Source organism: Ailuropoda melanoleuca, chromosome 14 (assembly GCF_002007445.2).
Source record: "Ailuropoda melanoleuca isolate Jingjing chromosome 14, ASM200744v2, whole genome shotgun sequence".
In the NCBI taxonomy this organism is placed as follows: Eukaryota; Metazoa; Chordata; class Mammalia; order Carnivora; family Ursidae; genus Ailuropoda; species Ailuropoda melanoleuca.
This window is the reverse complement of record NC_048231.1, coordinates 55,396,500-55,412,380: the sequence shown is the minus strand read 5'-3', so window position 1 is coordinate 55,412,380 and position 15,881 is coordinate 55,396,500. Positions and strand designations below refer to the sequence as shown.

The 15,881-nt window shown below is 42.8% G+C and overlaps 1 protein-coding gene across 3 annotated transcripts in view; it reads right to left on the bottom strand.

Moving 5' to 3' along the window:
- Positions 1–2,491: 2,491 nt before the first annotated feature.
- MYOM1 (myomesin 1) overlaps positions 2,492–15,881 on the bottom strand; it is a 162,688-nt gene continuing 149,298 nt past the window's right edge. For all 3 annotated transcript variants that reach the window (XM_034642225.1, XM_034642227.1, XM_034642226.1), the window contains 7 exons: positions 15,402–15,440; positions 15,206–15,311; positions 11,601–11,764; positions 9,134–9,170; positions 8,870–8,892; positions 6,479–6,534; positions 2,492–3,328 (listed from right to left, as the gene is read on the bottom strand). In XM_034642225.1, the coding sequence (XP_034498116.1) occupies positions 3,035–3,328; positions 6,479–6,534; positions 8,870–8,892; positions 9,134–9,170; positions 11,601–11,764; positions 15,206–15,311; positions 15,402–15,440 (719 nt within the window). In that variant the 3' untranslated portion in view covers positions 2,492–3,034. The remainder of the gene's footprint in view (positions 3,329–6,478; positions 6,535–8,869; positions 8,893–9,133; positions 9,171–11,600; positions 11,765–15,205; positions 15,312–15,401; positions 15,441–15,881) is intronic.

Genomic DNA, 15,881 nt, shown 5'->3' with positions numbered 1-15,881 from the left:
GTAGGTATTAACTCTCATCCCAGGCCAGAGGAGCTTTATCCGGGTAGACTTAATTCTTTTGCGTTATGGCATCTGTGCATATTTGATTTTTAGGTACTTCTGATGTTTTAGATGATTTATCTTAGTAATAGCTCAGCTTTATCATATTAACTTACAATGTTTAACTGATTGTGATTTTATGTTGAAGCCTTACTGAGTTTGTCTACAAAATGAGAACATTTAAGAGAACTCAAAATTTTCCATATCTGTATGCTTAGTTTCATAGGTAATTAAAATTATTTAAGTTTTTGGAAAGCTTTTGTTTGTTAAGTCAGATGATAGTAGTACCTAAAATGGAAAGCAAATATATTAATTTATAAATACAGTTTAATAAGTTAAAGGGAATTTAGTTATACCATTAAGGCACACTTAAATTTTTCAACGGCTAGATTTTTAAATAGATAAATAAGATTTTAAAGCTAACCTTCAAGGATTTAGGAAGATTTAGATTTTTAAATTTATTACTTTAATAGATTGAATACTCATTTTATAAAACAAAACTCTGAATAGTCTTTTTTGTGTTCCAATGCAATCCTCTCTGTGTACCAGTAGCTCACAATTAGCAGGTCACAGATTCATGAATTCTCATGAGTTAGAAAGTCTTTCAGCATCATTAAATTGATAGATCTATACTTTTGTTCTATTTTCCCCTGTAGAAACAGCAGCTTTTCACATAAGCCATCAAATCATAATGTAGTTGATTTAGTTTGGTTGTTATAGTGGCTGAAATAGTTTTTTTTTTTTTTTTGAGAGAGAGAGAAAGAGAGCGGGGGGGAGGGTGCAGGAAAGTCAGAGGGAGAGAGAGAGAATCTTACACAGGCCTCACACCCAGTGTGGAGCCTGACGTGGGGCTCGATCTCACAACCTTGAGAACATGACCTGAGCTGAAATCAAGAGTTGGACGCTTAACCGACTAAGCCACCCAGGCACCCCCGAAATAATTTTTTTTTTTAAGATTTTATTTATTTATTTGACAGAGAGACAGCCAGCGAGAGAGGGAACACAAGCAGGGGGAGTGGGAGAGGAAGAAGCAGGCTCCCCGCAAAAGAGCCTGATGCGGGGCTCGATCCCAGAATGCCGGGATCATGCCGTGAGCCGAAGGCAGACGCTTAACGACTGTGCTACCCAGGTGCCCCACCCCTGAAATAATTCTTATAACCATTTTGTTGAGGAGTCTCAGCATATAGAGCTATGAGTATGAAAGCATTTTTTTCCCTCACTGCCACCTTGTTCCATCAAGGTCCTCTGGACTGGATGGCAGGAATCTCAGTGACACACACTGTGATTTCACAAGTTTTCACACAATATCAGAACTTAGGACCCACTGTTTTAAAGTTGTGTTTTCATTGGATTCAACGTCCTTCTTGTTTCCTCTCTGGTCTGGGCTCCAGTGGTATGGAACTGGGGGGGTGGGGCAGGTAGCAGGTTCTGCTCACGCGCACATACGTCCCTTCTTCCCTTCCCCCAACCCTGGTGACTTTGCTGCTGGTTCTTAAGATGGGTGCATCTGGGGTTCTGTGGAGGGTCTTGGGGGCCTCTCACCTGCACAGCTCCTGCTTTTCTCCTTTCTCCTCTTCAGTTCCCCTGCTGGTTCCACTTTCCTTGGGTCCCCTTGTCCAGAGAGAGATCTCTTGCTGAAGGAGGGAAAGCTTTAGACCACTCAAGGTCAGCTGCCCTTGGCATGCCTGTTAGTGAAAACACAGTATCTCTCTGCTGCCTGGTGTTCAATGTCAGGGCAACAGCAGGGGAAACTTGGCTACACAAGGGAATCAGATGAGAGGCAATTCCTAGTCCTGAATTTTGCAAAGGAGAAGATACGTAGCTGTCTGTTATAAGGGAGTCTGTTGTTCCATCCCTGACTTTTGGCAGGAGGATGGAGAGGGGAAACCTCTTTTCATCATAACTCTTTTCCTCCAGTGGTGTGTGAATGAGCGCAAGTGTGCATGTTTGTGTGTGTGTGGGGGGGCGGTGTGGGTGTGTGATGGTGATGGTGGTGTTTGGGGGTAGAGATGGGGCGAGAATGAAATTTCCTAAAGCATAATGCCACTTGTCAGCGAGCCCTGCAAAAAGGGGCGGGCTTCAAGGCTAGCAGTTCTCTGAACTCAGAATCAGGGTTGTTTTTTCCTTAACTGTGTGCCCTTAGTTGCCAGTTCTGGCATTAGCCTCCCACACTGTCTTATTATCCTTAATTAACACGTTACATGCAATTAGTTTGGGTATCTTAACAATGGAATCAACTTGATTGTACAGTAAGTCACCAGATGTACGGTGACAGAGCAATTTCACACCCCTGAACCTCAACCGACCTTGGATGGCTCATCTTACCATGCTAGGCAGTTACTGCTTTAACCTAAACGGCTTTAAATCAGAGGATGTGCTGTAAGATGTGGTGGCAAGGATGCAGCAGAGGCCACACCCCTGAGCAGCCGAACAGGAAGAATGCAAAAACCACTGACGGGAAAGAGGAGAGGTGTGAGGGCTGTTTATTAATACTGAGGAGGCTCCAGATCACAAGACCACCAATAGAAATGCACATCACTATCATTAACAACACACAAAACATACCGGCCGGCTTAACAATTCGTCCCCGTCTTGACAGGATGCTGAAGTATGATCGCAACCCATGAGAATTTCCTGGGAAAAGTCTAGCCAAGTCCAAACACTGCTCCACAACACATTCTTCTGCTCTCTGACCATCACTCAACGTCCCTCTGACTTTATTCTGATCTTTTCCTTAAAATGGTTTCCTAATATTTGTGCTATCAGTGGCATTTTCTTAACACAGAATTTGTAGATAAAGAAAAACTATTAAAACATTGTTAGCTGATGCTTTTTTACATGAATTAGAGATTTTATAATTTTGTCCCAAGCCAGCACAAAAATAGGGAGTAGAAAGCAGGAAGACTTCCTTACACTTAACCCAAGCCATTCACACACAAGTTATACAAGGCAGCTCAGCACAGCTCCCCTCGCGTAGCCTTCTGGCGGTCGCTGGTCACTTGGCTTTCTTGTTGCCTTTCCGGGCCTGCTCAGTGGCCTTCCTTGCCTCCTCCTCCGGGATGAACACACTGATAGTGAAGTCGCTTATCTCTGAGCCATACTTGTTCTTCACAACCAGCCCATATTTGCCCGAGTCGGCGGTGCTCACCCCACTGACAGTGAAGTAGGCAGTCTTGCCGGCCTCGAACTTGACACTACAGTGGTCATCTGGGACCAGCGGCTTCTCGTTCTTTAACCAGGAAACCTCTGGAGTCGGGTCACCCCACACGATGCAGGTGAGATTAAGTGCCTACGAAACACGTTTTATGAGAGGAAAGGACATAGATCAGGTACAACGATCCAACTTCAAGAACCCTTCCGGTGGTTTGGCAGGACCCGAGGGAGGATAAACACGAAGCCCCTGGAATGACGGGTGGCCTTATGCGGGATGTGCACCTGCATGAATTACAATCTGACTTCAATCCTGAGTAGGTTTCTGGAGGGCCTCAGCTTTCTGGCTTTGGGAAGGCTTATCATCAGAGCCACATGAAGGAGTTTGCTTCCAGTTCCCGTCTGCACTGTTGCTTTCATAAACACATAGATGCCTTTTGCTCTCCTGTGGCATTTGGATTCTGTCTCAGTAGAGAAATCTCATTGCTATAATCACCACCTGCTCACTTTGCATTCTGTCTGCCTCACAGAGCCCGGCAGCAGAATCACAACAGCTGTTTCAGATAATGGGACTCATGTTCAGGTTCCAACTCCTTCATTTTATTTCTCCCCTCAAACCCCACCCAGTCTGTTGTAGTTGCAAAGGTGCTCTACCAAAATGTATTCCTATTTCCCAATATTTTATTATACTACCATCTGTGCTGAAACCCTCTTATGTTAAAAGATCAACGTTTAGGCCTATAGTTTTACTTTACCATACTTTTTTGTTGAAAAACTTAAGGATAATTGTAGAATCAGAAACAGCTGTAAAAAATAATAGAGAGATTGTATATGTGCCCTTACCCAGTTTCTCCTAAGAGTAACACTTTACAAAACTATAGTGTAATAACACAAACAGTATATTGATGGTGATGCAATCCACAGTTATTATTCAGATCTCCCTAGTTTGGCCTGTACTCATTTGCGTGTGTGTGGTTCTATTCTATTCTATCCCTTGTCTAGGTCCATATATCTATCTCTTCAGTCAAGATAAAGAACATTTCCATCACAAGGATCGCTCATGTTGCCCTTTATACCCACACCTACTCCCTGCCCCCAACCTCATTTCTAACTCCTGGCAACCATCAATCCATTTTCCATTTCTAAAATTTTCTAATTTCCAAAGCATTATATAAATAGCATCATATAGTATGTAACCTTTTGAGATTGTCTTTTCTACTTGGCATAATTCCTTGCAGATTCATCCAAGTTACTGCAGGGATCAATAGTTTGTCCCTTTTTATGGCTCAGTAGTGTGCCATGGTACACCTATAAAGGTTATTTGGGCTGTTTCCAGTTTGAGGCTATTATGACTAAAGCTGCTATTGAACATTTGTATACAGGTTTTGATGTGAACATAAATTTTAATTTTTATGATAAATGCCCAGGAGTACAACTACTACTGGGTCATATGGTAAATGCATGTTTTCTTTTTTGAGAAATTGCCAAACTGTTTTCCTGAGTGGCCGTACAGTTTTGGCTTATATTTCTACAGCAATGTAGAAGCGATTCTGTCTCTCTGCATCCTTATCAGCATTTGTTGTTGTCACTGTTTTTATTTCAGCAATTCTGATAGGTGTTATGGTATTTCACTGTGGTTTTAATTTGCATCTCTCTGATGGCCAACAATATTGAATTTACTTCACATTTTAAATTCTACTCTTGTATTTTTTTTCTTACTGAAATCCAGAAAGTATAAGGAAAAAGAACTAGGGCTCACAATATACAGAGAAAAGGATATTCGAAATATCCCTCTAAAGGGTCTTATATGATCACTTATTACCTCTTCTATAGGAGTATTGTTTAAAACTGGGAGATTAAGAAATCTTTTCCCTTCCATGGCTAATTAGCATTTCTTACTGAATTATCCTATAAACCCATTTCTTCAAGAAAAATAGTCAAGCTATTGCCATCAAACTTATCCAAGTGGACCTGGGGGTTAAAACTTTTGTTTTTCTTTTTTCTCTGTAAGTAGGCTCCATGCCCAACATGGGGCTTGAACTCATGACTCTGAGATCAATAGTTGCATGCTCTACTGACTGAGCCAACCAGGTACCCCGTGGGGGTTAAAACTTTTAACAAAACCAAACCAAACTCCCAAGTGACTTAGGTGTCATGGAAAACTACTATCCATACTTTAGATTTATTTCCACTATAGATCACAAATTCCTTTCCCACACATTCTCTCTCTGCATTCTCACTACAACCCAGTGAGCTGAATATTTTGAACCCCATTAAATGAGGAACATGAAAAACAGAGTTTAAAGACAAAAGCAACCTTGCAGTGGTTGAGCTTCAGGTCAGCTGTGGTCATGTATACTCCATCCATGAAGAAATGCAGCTGGATGAAACCTGCCTCTCACTAAAGCCTTTCCACATGCCTAGATTTATCCCTAGTCTACCTATTGTATGTCTTCATTGGGAAAAGGTTTGTTTTACTACAAGTACCCGTCCATTATAGCTGGATTATTGAATTTGTCTTAATGAAACAGAGGGACGAAGAAAGTAAACCCAGGTTAGAAATTATGTTCATTGCTTTTCAGAGAGATAATTATGGAGCCAGGAAATACTAGTTTAAAGTTAAATGGACAGAAATCAGTTTTTGGGGCACCTGGGTGGCTCAGTCGGTTGAGCATCTGCCTTCGGCTCAGGTCATGATCCCAGGGTCCTGGGATGGAGCCCTGCATCAGGCTCCCTGCTCAGCGGGGAGTCTGCTTCTCCCTCTCTCTCCTTCTGCCTCCCCAACCCCTTGTGCTCTCTCTCTCAATTTTATTTATAATAAATAAATAAAATCTTAAAAAAAAAAGAAATAAACCAGTCTTCAACTGGAACAGAGCCTATAGAAATTCACGGAGCAGGATGTTTTCCTTCAGAGGTGAAGTATTAAACAGGACAGCCCATTTTCCACTAGGTGTTAGAGGTCACATCTTTCTCCAATTACATTTGTCATATAGTTGTGATTGAGCCTTTTCTGCTTCTCGTGATACGAAAGGGTGCCTCTGGAAAGAGACTAAGTGGTCTACATGTGCCCACACAAAGTGAACTTCTATCCTGATGGTTGGCCTTCAAAATGTTAAGATGACTGAAAATGGACTGCATTTTGAATCTTGTATTCGCTACTCTAAAGTCAAGCCTAAGCAGCAGTGGCTTCAGATGAAGATGGTGGGAGCTCTTAGACGGAACGAAGCCTGGGGCACTGGAATCCATTGCTAGTGTGGAAGAAGCAGGGACAGGAGTGCTCCACACTTACCTTGCCTTCCTGGATGGTGACCACATCGGGGAGACCACCCACCACTCGGGCGCGATCTGCAAGCATAGGCATTTCTGGTTAATCACTGAAATGATGAGCACCAGTGATCACACTCACACAAACACCCCAGGGAACTAACTTTCCAATTCAGTTTCCTTTTCCTTACAATTATTTTTATACCTGTTTTTAATATGCAAAATTAGAAAAGGATCCAGTAATACGGAATGTTAATCCTTCCTCGCAGAGATAACTTGTGAGTGTGGGTGCCTCTACCTATGCCTAAATTATCAGCTTGAGATGCCTTTGTGGTATTAAGACCTGCTCTGTAATTTTCATGACTATTTTCAGCCCTGGCCCTTCTGTAGCTCAGTGGGGCTCAGATCAAGGAGACAGAGCAGATCTCTGTGGACAGCCTCCAAGTCTGCATGGCCTCTTTTAAGGGCTTCCCTATCATTAAAAAAAAAAAAAAGTTGCATAATTGGAGGCTGTATGCCATGAGATCTGGTGGCTTGTGCAGATGTGGGCTTTCTTTGAGGCCTTTCCTAGAGAGCTTCCCTTTTTTGTCTCATGGTAGTTCTTGGTGTTTGGGCTATGTAGGGCTACTATCTACGGCCACAAAGTACAGAGGCCCCCAGCTGAGGGGACAAGGTGTAGGGCAGGTGCTGAAATCCAGAGCTGACCTCTTGCTCCCCTAGCCCCACCAAGTCCCGTGCTCTGGGTGCGACTGGCTTAGCCCCAGGGAACGATGCCTTTCTGTAATTTGCTCAAAGGGACACTGTCTAACACTAACACAGTGGCCACCACCCTCTCAATTTTAGGCCTACTTCAATTAATGTGTGACTCTAGATCCCTGTTTCTACAACTCCCTTCTCCATTAAGTCAGACTAAATCTTTGAATGAGTCTTGAATCTTGACTTTCTCTTGCTGATTCCATTGCACCTTGTACCACTTGTCAGCTCAACTCATTATTTGGCTCCTGCACCACCCAATGTGTGACATCAGAAAAGTCACCTCACTGTGTGGACCCTAGGCTCCTAATCTGCGGAATGGGGGAAGGATTGCATTACACCTGTGGACATGAAGTTACCCAGCTCTGCTACCATAGTGTTCACGGGATTCCTCTGGGGGCCATGGGAGGAGGTCTAAGGAAGGGCACTGAGTCAGGGAGGCCGGGACCCCATCCCACCTTCAATTAAGCTAACTTGGCTTTTACTTATTTACATTTTGGATCTGTGTGAAAGATGTTTGAATTAAGCATCCCTCAGCTTACAAAAGGTTAAACACAGGGGGCCAGAAGAGCACTCAAATCTCTTCCAGCTTTAAACTGCTTTGACGCAGAAACTTCAAAAATGGAGGGAGGGTCGGGCTCCTTGCCCACCAGAATTCAAGAATGGGGAGTGGCCATCCACTATGGACACTGGCTTTGCTTGTGCATACAGGAGCGGGAGGGGCACACTTGGTACCAACAGGAAGCACTCCCCTCTTGCACTGCACTCCCTCAGCACACCTGGTGCTGGTGCTGTCATCTGCTGGCAGCTGCCTCACCACTCAACCGACCCAGCAGAAGAGGGGGGAGAAGGGAAACAGGAAGGAGAGAGGAACCAAAGGTATGAAGTTCCATCCTGAATGACCTGGGGCTACTACTCAAAGGCTGGCAGATGACTTCACTTCTCACTCCCCTTCCTGGTTCCCTTCCATTCCTTAGGACTGACTCTACAATTTTAGCCCTCAACAATTTCCAAATTCTGCCTCACACACTCAGAGAGAACCTGAATGATTATGGTAATTAGTTCATGACTCTCAGAATCCTAAAAGATTGAGTTCTAGAAATCTCCGAGTATGAGGCCACCTGTGAGTAGTGAGCACGTTTCTGGATACACAGACTTGATAGTTTGGTATTTGTTCACTCAGACTGTGAAGAATTCAAGAAGGCCTTATTTGGCTTCTTTTATCCTACGAGGGCTCTTAGGAAAATGCAGGAGTATTTGTTGGGTGACCACTTACAAGGATTTACCTGATGTCAAATTTACAGTATCTTATTTCTTCTTTAACATAGATAAATTTTTCTGATACATTGTGCCTGCTGCAAGTGATTAACAACTTATTGTGTAACTCGTGCCCAGAGATTTCTCAGGACACTCAGGGGTTAGCTCAAGTCAAGAGCTCAGTGACATTCTCAAAATGTAATCTGAGACCTTCTTTTCAGACATTCTTACTCAAGAGACTAAATGAAAACATATGTAGAACACCTAAGATTAAAAAAAAAAAAAAGGAATGAAAGAAAAGGAAAAAAAAACCATTTTCACTCTCTGTCTGCAGTCACAATTTAAAAAAAAATAAAAGCGATGTTTCGAGACTATGCCAGGAATAAACGGGAAGGGGGTTACTTACTTTTCTCAGCAATGGCAGCTTGTCTGTGGTTGAGAGAAACGAACAAACATGCAAACAAAGAAGAATTTTGCTTTAGTGGTACTTCGAAGTAACGAACCTTGACTGCATTTCATTGCCTCGGAGACATTTTGCTGCTCGACAAAGCAGCGGGAAGGGCTGTTTCTAGGCATCCGCCAACATGAAAGACCCTCTCTAACCCTCAGGTGGGGGAGCAGCACATCACGTTCCAGAGAAATCAGGGCACACAAGTGGCAAGGGACTTACTTTAATCTCTGGAATTCAGCAAAGGCTTCGTCATATGCTTGAAGAGAAAAAAAGAGAAGTTAGAATATTCTCACCCAGAACTGACAACGCTCAGCAGTGGATTAAAATTCACAGCCTGAGGTCGGTGGGGTCAGTCCAGACATGACTAAGAGGACTGGTAAGACTGTGCCTGCCCGTTGACTCTGCAACATGATGGGCTTCACAGGAGAAGCTGATCCTTTCTAGGTAGACAAGATGAGGTAGTGGAGTGTAGAAGCTCCCAATTCAGTGAGAGGCCTTCCTTTCAAGCAGAAAGGCAAAGATTAGCTCTGCCAAAGATAAAATGGTAGTAAAGGTGGTTGTGCGGTAAGCATCCCGAACACCAACAAGGCTTTTCTCTTATTAAATCATCCCACGCGGCACAGCTGCCTAACTGGACGGTTAAATGTTTCCATATGACATGGTCTGGCCCGTCTATCTGTGTTAAAGGGCACAGGAGCTACTGTGCTCCCAGCCTGCGCCAGCGTCAGCCTGAAGCAATGCTTCTAAGCTGGGCAGAGGCCCAGAGAAAAGACAGTGAGACAAGGAAATGAGAGCCGCAGAGTTCTAAAATCTTTCTTCCCCCTTGAGCCTGCCCAGCAAGCCACTTTGAATAATTCAGGGGAAAAGGCAGCTTTATTTTGAAATCTCTCTCCCCTCCACTTTAAGCTCCTATGTAGTCTGGGAATCATCATATTTTATGTCTAGAGAGTATATACCTAATACCAGTCCGTCCCCCTCCTTTTACAGAGGGGGAAAAATAAGCATAAAAAGTCAGGCTTTAAGTCTCTGGAGGTAGATAGGCAAAGCCAAGCTAAGCATTCAGTTCCCTTCCTTTTGCCCACACTACACCGAGAAAGAGCTGGGCCCTGCTGAACCAATCTGCTTGGGTGGGCCAGAGAGTGAAAGAAAAAATTTTTTTAAGTTTTAAATTTATCCACCCCCTTCCTGTTTCTCATTTTCGGTTGTGTTTCAAAATGTCAAATGGACTGCAGAAGAAATCCCCTGTTACTGCAGTGTGTGACTCAGGCACGGCAGCGGGCCTGCAGGCAGCCACTCCCATCTTTCTAGTCCTCATGGGTGGCAGATGGGGGGTGTGTGTGTGCAGGGGGGGTGGGGTGGGGGGAAGGGTTTGGAGGCTCAGCCCAAAACAATTCAAGGCAGGACTGCTGAAAGGCTGTGCTCTTAATTGTGAGTCTACTCTCTGCAGATTAAAAACACTAAGAGTTCTAAGGGTGCCTGGGTGGCTCAGTGGTTAAGCGTCTGCCTTTGGCTCAGGTCATGATCCCAGGGGCCTGGGATCAAGCCCCGCATTGGGCTCCCTGCTCAGTGGGAAGCCTGGTTCTCCCTCTTCCTCTGCCCCCGCTTGTGTTCCTTCTCTCGTTGTCTCTCTCTGTCAAATAAATAAATAAAATCTTTAAAAAAAATAAAAAATAAAAACACTAAGAGTTCTAGAATATTCAGATCACATTTTAGTATATGAAGAAGTGGAAGAAAAAGTTAGTCCTTGGTCTCCTTGAGGACTGTTAGGCGGAAGCTAGACCAGAGCAGTGGAAGGACTGCCCCGAGGCTGAGTCCCAAGTCCTTGAGGGGTCATGATAGAGACAGAAGCTGGAGGCAAGGACAGGGATAAATAAGCTACATATTAAAAGCCTCAGGGCACAACATTCTGACCCTGTGGCTTCCAAGACCTTGGGGCTGACACATCAAGAGCCACAGTTGTGGAACACACGCTCCCTCTCCTCTTCCACCTCTCTGAACTATTTAACTTGTGGTTGATAGTTGTACGTTACCTCTCCACTCTGTCGCTTATGACTGCCTGCTCCTCGTCCCCCTTCTTTCCAGGTGCCACCATTCTCTCAGTAGATGACCGAGACATCTGAGGCCATAAGGACCCAACTTGTCCAACTTTCTTCTCTTCTCCTCACTACTGATCTTTGCTTAGTCATATTTCTCTACCCCTTCCCTCTGGTTTCTGAAGAAAAGGTATCCCTGCTCCTTTCCAAAGTCAACGCCTTCACGCCTGCCCTGGATCTCAGACCTCCCATGCTTCAGAACATGGGTACATTGGTTATTCCTTGTCACTCACATCTTCCAGCTCAAACTTAAACTCTATTAAACTTGCTCAAATTCCAATCACCATAACAATTCTTTTTTAGTGCTTTTTCTTGCTCAGGTGACTATAAATCAACATGCCCTCCTCCTTTGTGAGCATCTTGATAAGGTAGTCCTTTCTCTCCGTGTTTATTGTCTCTACTTTATGCTTTTCACTGATACTCCAAGACCCACTAAATTCTTGCTTCTACCCCCATGCTGAATTTAAATTGCTTTCTTAAAATCTCCAGTCATCTTCCAATAGTTAGATGTAATGGCCTCTTATCACCCTTCCTTCTTTTTTGAAAGCCCACTCCTCCACAGGAAAGTTCTAATCTGTAAAATATTCATTTACCTTGTCCAGAAAGATCCACTGTCTTCTGGTGTCCAGTTTTGCCATCAAAGAGCTCCATTACATATTTCCCTTTGTCATTCGGAGTGGGCTCATTGATTTGCAGCCAGATCTGCTCCCCGGTGACCCCACTCTTAACTCTGTCTGTGTACTTAACAGGAGTCCCGCTATTCATAACAAAGAAAACATTGTTATCGTTTGCTTTCATCCAGAGCTGATTTTTACTTAATCTCTCTTGGAAGGTTTCGCCTTAGAGTTTTACAGGGTTTCAAACAACATGAGAACCATGCATGTTCAGCTTCAGGAAAAGTATGGGCCCCGAATCACAGAACTTGGATTCCAAAGCCCAGGGTGGGGGTGGGGGTTGGACAGTCTGTACATTTAACTCCCAGTTGCAGTCTGGGGCCCTAGCAGATTACAACACCAATGCTCAGTGGTATTAATTATCTTTGCTTTTGCTTGGGTTTATTTGTAGGACTAAGAGAATCTTTAAAGCCAAAAGGCCAAACTATATATCCTATTACTGCATATTTCTTGCAGATGGTCTATGGCTATAAGTCAGATTTTACAAACTAATTAAAAACAGACTTAAGGAGGTTCATCTGTGGCTGACATCTATTGACATATGTGGTTACAAAGCTATTTAAAACATATGTAAATATGTACTTGGTAGTAAGGCCAAGAATAAATGAAAAGCAGAGTCTCTGCCAAAACGAATGAGGCACCTTCTCTGTCCCTGGACATGAGTTTCTCCAAATTCTATGGTAGGTCATGAGCAGATACATACATTGCATTCTTTACAAGAGAATAAAAGCAAATTAATCCCTTGCCCTTGTGATCTGATGGTTTAGAAATGTTACTGTTATAAATGAAGTAAGAGAAGGGTAGAGGTAGGTGTACTCTCAAAGATGCTAAAAGAAACTTTATGAAGAGTTTGTAAACATGTAAGGAAATAGGGAAAAAAGCAGTATAAAAACTACTTAATTATAGTAACAATTATGCATAGAGAAAAGACTGGAAGTACAGCAAAAAGTTTACACTATGGCTAGGAAAACTACGGATGATATTACATTATAAGCTCTTTCTAATATGCAATATGATATTGTAAGTATATTTTCTGAAACAACCATGTATTACATTTGTTATTGTAATAAACAAAATGAACTAAAAACAGAAAAACAAAAATCTCCACTAAAAATGTTTTAGCTTGCAAATAAACATTCGGCATTTTTCTTATATACTACATTCTCTAAAAAACAATCACAAACTGCTGTAAGAGCACCTGGGTGGCTCAGTCAGTTAAGCATCTACCCTCGGCTCAGGTCATGATCTTAGGGTCCTGGGATCAAGCCCTGTATAAGGCTCCCTGCTCAGCGGGGAGCATACTTCTCCCTCTTCCTCTGCCCCTCACAGGCGCGCACTCTCTCTCACACTCTCTCAAATAAATAAATAAAATCTTTCAAAAACTGAAAAAAAAAAAAAAACCTGCCATAAGATGTAGGGTAAAGGAACATATCTATGCCCACAGACTTGAGTCTGAGCAATATTTATGTCTTAAAGAGTTAGGAAGAGACAGTCCTCAGTTTTGCTATAATAAATCTGTTTGAATTCTCTAATCTCTGACCAACATGCATAATAGTACCTTAGATTTGTAAAGCCCTTCATGGTTTACAAAGTACCATAAATTTCATTCTCTCATTGGCTCCATCAGTATTATGAAATAGAACAGGTATTATTGTTCCTATTTCATATGAGAGAAAACCTCAGATTTCAGAAAATTAAATGACTTGCCTAAGATTCAAGGGAAGATAGGAGCAAAGTCAAGGCTAAAACCCATTTCAAGTTTCTTCTTGTTACGCCGCATACTTACGTAAAGACAGTGAAGACAATCAATCCTTGATTCCTGAATCTTTCATAGGCACATGGGTACACAAAACAGTCATTCAGCTGACTACACCAAATAGTGTAAGAGGTTTACGCCTTGCTACTCTAATAGCAGCTTCCTTAAAACTGAATGTTCTAATTTTTTTGAACAAATGATTCTTTTAAAGATGATATAAAGCTTTTTGATTGATGATTCAGTTAATTCATCTTCTCTTATTCTTCAGACTGATATATTAGAATGTCCTAGATGTCACAGAGGAATTTCCTAGATTTTGATCTATTTTAACTTGTAATTACTTTCCTAAAATGTGTTCTGAAAGAAACAGAACAAAGGACTGAAACCCCAAGCATTCAAATTGGAATTTCGCTTGTTCTCCCCCCTCCCTTTATTTAAAAGAACTCAGGAAATGAATGAGAATAAGAATGAAAACACTGTTCTCTATCACAGTAAAGTCATTTTAAAGAAAACACAAATGTCTGTTTTGTGGGACCCAGTTCTGTTTATAAATGTTTCATCTAGACTTTTAAAGCAACTTGAACACAGAATGGCGCCATGGTGAGGGGAGCTATGGAGCCAGGCCTGGGCTCAGTCCTCCGCCTGCCACTTAGCTGTGCGGCCACCAGCAAGTCACCTCCCGGAGCCTGAGCTTCCTAGTGCCTAAAGTGAGAATTACCTGCCTCTTAGAGTTGTGAATATTAAATGAATTTATACACATGAAGGGCTTGGGCCAGTGGCCAGCCTATGATAGACACCCACCTGGGGAAGATACAAATAAACACTGTTGGGTGCCTCCTCCCAGTGTCTACTGCTCAGTGGGGCTCCTAAAGGACTTCTGGAATGAGTCTACTGCATCTGAAGAGTGGACTAAAGGTGGCTGTGCCCCATCAGATTTCTGTGCCAGGCTGCTGTTCTCTTTCAGCTCAGGAAATTTCAAGGAAGGGTGGGGGTTAAGGACAGTGCCAAGGATATAATGGGGGAACTGGCTGGACTTAGAAACCTACTTTAGCTCTTAGAATCCCAGAGGTGAACCTGAGTTCACCTATAACTCCACAAAGGAATCTAGGATTAGAACAGATCTGTAGGCTCGGTCTAGCTCATATACACATTCCCAAAGTGATCTTGAATTCTCAAAGCCTTCCAAGGGTGGACAAGAGACATGCTAATACCCAACTATGCCAACTGCTATTAATGATAACAGTAACCAACTCAGGCACTCCACTGGACTAGGTTTCTTTGGTGAATGGCTATTAATTCATATAACAGGAAATGTGGTTGCTCTTGGTGCATGCTGCTTCAGTTTTGTTCCAGACCAGAGCAGGGGTTAGCTGTGTAGAAAGAGGGCTTAAGAATCTGGTTTTGGGTGCCTGGCAAAGCAGAGGGAGCCCAAGCTCAACCTTCTGGAGGTGGAAATTCCATTATAGAGATGTGTACAGATTATGACAGTTCCCAGATCACAAAGAGAGATGATCTTAGCCATCACTGGCCTCAGCACGTATGCGTTGAGGGAAAGTGCTAACCTCACGCTAAGGGAATGGTGGGGGTGCTTCTGTCCTACACTTGTCAACGTCAGACCTAGGAAGTAAGAAAGCTTCTTACCCGAGGAGAAGAACAGAGGGTTGTTGTTGCCCCCTCCCTACCCCCTTAACACACACACACACACACACACACACACACACACACACAGTAGAATGTCTACATGTCAGTTAAGTTCCCATTTACTTACTTGTGGGACCAGTTAACTTTCAGATCGTCCAGGTAGTAAGTAACAGAAGAGTATAGCCGGATGCCCTCAGCTGTGCTCTGGATTTTCAGGTCTGTAGCAGACAAAGCTGAAAGAGGAAAACAGCATAGTTCTTACAGCTGTAAGCCTATCTGGGAGAATAGTGAAGCATTGTAGTGGGGAAACCATTTTAACTTACCTATTCTTTTACATACTTCAGTCATCAGTTCTTTAAAGGCTGTGGATAGAGATCCATAGACAGAGCTTTAGCATAAAAATGCTCCATGTGAGGTCAGATCTCAAGCTGCCAGTAGCATGTGCTCTCAACATTCTCCTGCCTGGTGAAGGGTATTGGCCACAGTGGAATTTGCTGAACAACTGACAATAAGTGCTCTCTGAGGGAATAATACCTCAATTTTTATCAACTTTTAAAAGTTCCCTGCTCTTATTTTGATATTTTTTTCCCTTTAATTCTTTGTAACTATCACCATATTTACATTCTAGAGAAACCCACAGGGAGATTTCCAGGAAGGTTCTTGGCTTTAGGATTCTCAAGTCCCAAGAAGGCTTAGTTTACATCTGCGGAATGTTCTTATCTGTGTCATCAACTCATAATGAATTAACCACAGGTCCTGTGATATCTCTCAGCCTGATAATACTTCCTGCCAATAAGCAATTT